Source organism: Apiospora hydei, assembly GCF_038363865.1.
Source record: "Apiospora hydei strain CBS 114990 chromosome Unknown utg000006l_segment0_segment0, whole genome shotgun sequence".
Classification (NCBI taxonomy): domain Eukaryota; kingdom Fungi; phylum Ascomycota; class Sordariomycetes; order Amphisphaeriales; family Apiosporaceae; genus Apiospora; species Apiospora hydei.
In genome coordinates, this window is record NW_027117365.1 from 1,829,990 (window position 1) to 1,835,989 (window position 6,000).

General features: G+C 53.7%; 1 protein-coding gene across 1 annotated transcript; it reads left to right on the forward strand.

Moving 5' to 3' along the window:
* Nucleotides 1–784: 784 nt before the first annotated feature.
* PG997_007763 (uncharacterized protein) lies at nt 785–2,976 on the forward strand (the record flags this gene model as incomplete). The annotated part of the gene is made up of 4 exons (XM_066812078.1): nt 785–833; nt 888–1,011; nt 1,069–2,109; nt 2,163–2,976. The coding sequence occupies 4 exons, from the start codon at nt 785–787 to the stop codon at nt 2,974–2,976; spliced, it is 2,028 nt and encodes a 675-aa protein (XP_066667420.1).
* Between the last annotated feature and the right edge of the window lie 3,024 nt (nt 2,977–6,000).

Consider the following 6,000-nt stretch of genomic DNA (forward strand, 5'->3'; position numbering starts at 1 on the left):
TCGTCCCAGTGGGTTGTGGGATTTCCCGCTGCAAAGAACACCACCAAGCGTCACCCCCTGTCCCTGGCAAATGTCTTATGTCAGGTCGCGACTCGTCTGGTGTGCCCTGGAACCCTGGATCGGCAGTAGCCATAACCCCTGCAACGAACCTACGCCACTTAACCCGTGCCCTTCACCCTTATGCAATTACTCTGATCTCGAATATACTATCCTGATGAGACAGATTGTAGGCTACATGTGCACATATTCTCCGCCAGCAAGCCACTTGGCACCGCGCTAATACCTGTACACATCACACATCCTTCACCAATATGTGCATCATGTTATCCTCTGTGAAAGGGGAACAGCCTACCGCATCGTTCGCCACAGGCTGGTACCTGTTCAAGGTGGATGTGGGTGGTGCTCGGAGTGGTGGAGCTGCGCGTGTACCCTATTGCTCCCGCCCAGTGTCTCTGCCACGTCGTATATCAAGCATCTTATACAAAGTACTCATGAACACACAGGTTTCTGTACCTGAGCGGGAATGAGGGCCTCCTACCCAGCCTACTCCACACGGTTCAGACATCCATCCCCGGATTCTTCAGATTTCCCATGACCCCACATCAAGGCGATGCAGGATGAGGGCACTATATAAACAATCATCATCTCCCGTCTCCCAGCTAAGGCATGATGTCTGGCAAGCACGCCCAGTCTTGCAGATCTTTTAGATATCTCTGGTAGGCTCTGATCGGGCTTGATCTTCGGTCTATATTGCTGTACTCCACTCGACGCCAACGTCAAGGACATGGCGCCGTCCATCCCCATCCCCACCCAAGGTGGCATGTTTCATACCTGTGAGTATAAGCATAACACCTTCACGCCGTTGATTATATGCTGACGCCTCGCAGTCCAGGGAGTCACTCCTCGAAAGCAATCAACAGACTCTGCAGATGGCACCAAGACCAACAGTAACGGCACGGCCAAGCGCATCACCACACCACATGCCTGCGCCGAGTGCAAGCGTAGAAAGATGTAAGTGCTCCTGGAAGCCATCAGACGTCCAACACAGGGCTGATACCACCATAACAGTCGGTGTGACGGCCAACAGCCCTGTGGGCAATGCCTTTCGAGCCGAGCCCCAAAGCGCTGTTTTTACGATAAACATCGCCAACGTGTTATTCCTTCGAGGAAAACACTCGAGGCCTTATCACAGTCACTCGAAGAATGTCGGTCTATCTTGAAACGATTATATCCCAACCAGGAAATGCAGGCACTTCTGCCTCTTTCGCGTCAAGAACTGCTCAGCCTCCTGGATCGGCCGACATTGGATGCCACGAATGGATTGCCATCTCCCCCACTTCACACATCACCCATGTCTGCGGAGATGGGTTCGCCTTCATTGTCGGCAAGCGAAGGCATCGGAAGCCTGGAGCAGATCCCAGTACGAGACCTTGAATGGGACGAGGAACGCCGTGGCCGGGACCCGATCCCAGCCGAGGCTGACGACGTGAACGCTCTGTCTCTCTCGGTAGATCGACAGGCCTCGTACCTGGGTGCTTCATCCATCAAAGCAGCCCTGATGGTGATGCTGAAGGTGCAGCCGGGCTTGCGCAATTCCCTCACGCCGCCCCTCAACAGTGTTGAGATGGCACACAACATGCCAATCCTCAAGCAGAAGGTGTCGACCTCGAAGGAGCCACAGCGGGTACCGTGGTCTTGGAAAGGTCAGACATTGATCGACGCTTACTTCAAGAGAATTCATGTTTTCATCCCAATGTTGGACGAGGCATCGTTCCGAGCCGATTACCTCGAAGGTCAACGCTTCGACGCTCCCTGGCTTGCTCTGCTTAACATGGTGTTTGCTATGGGAAGCATTGCAGCCATGAAGTCAGACGACTATAACCATTTTAACTACTACAACAGAGCCATGGAATATCTACCTATGGATTCTCTTGGGAGCAGCCATATCGAAACTGTCCAGTCCTTGGCTCTGATTGGTGGCTACTACCTGCATTATATAAACCGTCCGAATATGGCCAACTCGGTTCTTGGCGCTGCCATCCGGATGGCCAGCGCCCTGGGGCTTCACCGCGAAAGCCTTGCCCATGGTCCAAGTGGCAGTAACAACGAGTTTGCTGCAGCTGAGACGAGAAGGCGAACATGGTGGAGTCTATTCTGCTTAGACACTTGGGCTACAACAACAATGGGCCGACCATCGTTCGGCCGCTGGGGCCCTGCCATCAACATTCGTCCCCCGAAGCCGGTATGAGCTCAGGCCGCGACTCGGCGCAGCACGCCGGGATCCTTCCTTTGATCGAGAACATCAAGTTCTGCAAGATCGCCACGGGTATCCAAGACATGCTGGCAATCACTCCACTTCTTCGCGCCGAGGATCGTTGCAACCTTGATGGACAGTTGGTCAACTGGTACAGCAACTTGCCTTGGCTGCTACGGACCAGTGATCCTTGCGCCGAGCCCCTTTACATTGCGCGCTGCATCATGAAATGGCGATACCAGAATCTGCGTATGCTCATCCACAGGCCGGTTCTGCTGAACCTAGCGAGTAGTGGTGCGTCCCATGCGCCGGAACACGACATCGCAGCCATTGAAGCGTGCCGCGACCTAGCAAAACAAACCATTGAGGATATCGCCCGGGAATGGACACGCAACCAGATGAGCGGCTGGAACGCAGTCTGGTTCCTGTACCAGGCGGCCATGATCCCATTGGTCAGCATATTTTGGCAGTGGGACAGCCCGCGGGTGGCCGACTGGCAGAAGCAGATTGAGACAATCCTCGAGCTACTGGACTCGATGCAGGACTGGTCACTCGCAGCCCGGAGGAGCCGAGAAGTTGTGTGGAGAATGTACGAGGCATCGCGGCAGCTGGAGCCGGATTTTCGGGCCCCACAGCCCCCTGCAGCGACTGGTGACGGATCGCAACATCCTCATGGCAGACGGCTCAGAATTGCACATGTCCCCCATCGGGCTGGAGACTGAGAGTTTTGGTATGATGGGCCTACTGGACCAGCACGGACTCTGGGATCTGGATGGAATGCTTTTGGGGCAGCCCCGACGACGTGGACTTTGGACAATTTGGCAACGTTCACGACGGAATGATGCACCTAGACTATGGTATGATGGGACATCACCAGGTAGCCGCCGGCATGGACGGGGCGGCTTTCACGTTCGCTCACTGAGAGTTATCCACTATTGGTCGAGACGGGGGAGGCCAACCTGGGGGGACCCTCCATTAGAAGTGTATACATAACACCAAGCCCTGGGGTTTTATTATTATTATTATTTTGCAGTGGTAACCTAGGGTTGGATGGGAAGGGATACATGGCATTGGCGTCGAGGACCTAAGGTCAAAAGAAGGTAAGTGTCAAAGCGCTGCAGGAGATAACAGCGAATGAGATGAAACGGTGTTTACGAGGCATGATCTAGTACTAGCTGTACATTGGATAGCAGGCTGGAGGGATACCCAATCTGAAAGCTCTTTGCCATACATAAGCACTGAACCGGTCCGTTCGATCTTGTTGTGTTCTATGAAGGACTGGTAGGGTGCGGGAAGGGCCCGTTTCAAGGGCCAGCTGGAGGCCATTGCCGCGGGCTTCCCAACTAGGAAATGGACTGATGCTGGTGGCTGCAGGTAGGCGCCCAATGCGCCAAATCGAACAAGGTGGTACGTATACCGTCGCTTACCCTAGTGCACATGAGATGAGGTGTGTACCCCATATAAGTAAGTACAGGGCGGGCAGGAGTGGGTATGAGCGGGTTGGTATAGTCATGATGATCATATCGATGAAGTCGTAGGAGCTCGAGAAAGAGGCTGGGTGCATGAAGAAATATAAAGGACCAGTGACTCAAGGAAGTAAACAGGCATGCAGCCAGGCAGGCAGGCAAGGTGCCGGTGGTGGGTGGATGCCTCTGTATGTGTGTGTGTGTGTGTGTGTATGTGGTGTGGTGTGTGGTGTGTCTGCCAGCCTCTTGTCCAATAGGTGCCATTTATTTAGTTTTTAATGTCTTGCATAAAGGCCAGTTTGTGGGTGCCAGACTGCCAAGGCTGGATGCCATTGGAAGGGGTGAAGAGAGGTGAGGTATACAGTAACTTGGCCCTTTCACTTCACAAGGGCAGGAAGTAGTAACAAGGGGTCCTGATGCAATATGGACTGTCGGGCCGTAGCGAGAGACAGTCGACAGTCGTACGCTGTTGTTCCCCGTCCTAGTACCGCAACTCCGAGGCCAGCAGTAGGCCCCGACCAAGACTTTTTTCTCTCTCTCTTCCACTTCTTCTTCCCTGGCACGATGCTACTTCGGGTACATTAGTCGGCAGCGCAAGCATCGTGGCGTTTATAGGGCAAGGCAGGGCAGCAGGGACAAGCAGGCGCTGGCCAGTAGGCTGGCTCCAATGCTGCTGGCTATGTACATTTGCATACGTCCGTACTGTGCCGGCGCGACATGTCCCAAGGTTCGTCGCCAAGTGGTCGGCCCAGCAAGGGAGTTTACAGAAAACGTGATGGAGGATTCCGATTCCGAAGTCGGTGCATCAGACGATTTTAACATGAGATGGGATGAGGAACAGTGGAAGCGTGGAAGCTTAAAAAAAAGCACGAGAAGGAAAAATAAAGTCCGTTGGGCCAAAGGAAAATAAAGTCGCCGAGGAAACAACACACGACTGTGGAGATGTCGTCGAGAGGTGCATTGCATGCAAAGTACTGTAGGAATCCTGTGCCCGATTAAAATCTGCATGGCACCGTTGTTGTGGTGGGCGTGGTGTGGTGTGGTGTGCGTGTGCGTGAGTGTGTGTGATCTGGCCAATGCGGAGTACCAAGAGACGATCTGGAGATAATGCGGGGTACCTACTGTCGAGAAGAACAACGTGCTGATCCCTGACACTCCCTCTCCCTCTCCCTCTCACCCTGTCTCTCTGCGCCTCGCTCATGCCGTCTAACAGACCTAACAGTACCGGCTCTGCTGTGCGACCCCGACAATGCCATGCTCTCCGCACGCAGAAGAAAAAAAACGCCGGCAGTGCACAGCATGCACTCCATGTACGTCAGGAGCGGGAAAGGATGAAAGCGAGCGAAAGGCGAGATGAGATGCTGCTGGCTGCTGGCTGCTGGCTAGGTAGCCGAGCATCTCGCTTCAGCTCCCCATGAGCCAGCCATGTGTATCGCCCCCAGCCGTGTAACCAATACCAAATTTATTCATGACATTGGATGGCTTGGTGGTGAAGCATGAAGCAGCCATCCGTCGTCAGCTTCCAAACAGCAAAGCATGTTTCTTTTTTTTCTCTCCTTTTTTTTTCTTTGCTGGTTTGGTCTTTTCCCCCTTTCCATCCAAGCACCAATAGGTACCAACAGCGAATGCCCTGGATCCGATGGTCCTAGCCTTGCAACATAGCAGACAGACCTATGTATATCCGGACGGCATCAACCAAACCCGGTCCGGACCCTCCTTACTTGCCTTGGAATGATTCCACCATCGCGATTGATATATGACGGGCTCATCGGCAAGCCTTCCGTTTGTGATCTGACGTCGCATCCGAGGCGTGGCATTCCCTGATTTCTTCCCCGTCTTATTCGCCTTGTCGCCCGTTTCGGTCGGAATGGTTGGATGGGAAAGACGAAGAGAAAAGGGGTGGGAGATTAAGCAACGAGCCGTGGTGTCGGTCGCCCACGCGAATTCCTGCTTTGGCACGCCAAGCAAAATCGCTTCCCCAGACTTTTCCCAACGACCTTTTGCCGGCATGAAGAAGAAGATGAGGAGGAAGCAGAATGGTTTCGTCACTGCCGTCCAATTTGCACTTTCGCCTCCTCATCTATTCTGTCTTGCCCTGCCCTGTCCTGTCCTTCTTGCTTTTGCCCCCCTCCCAGTGCCCCTAGTGCTATAATAAGAGACGGGCATACATACACACCAGCAACCAGGCGGGTCGCGTAAGCTTGCTTTGCGCTTGCTATAGCCCAGGGAGCTCTTTATTAGTATAGGCAGGCCAATAGCTTTCCTTTTTCTAGAGTGCTG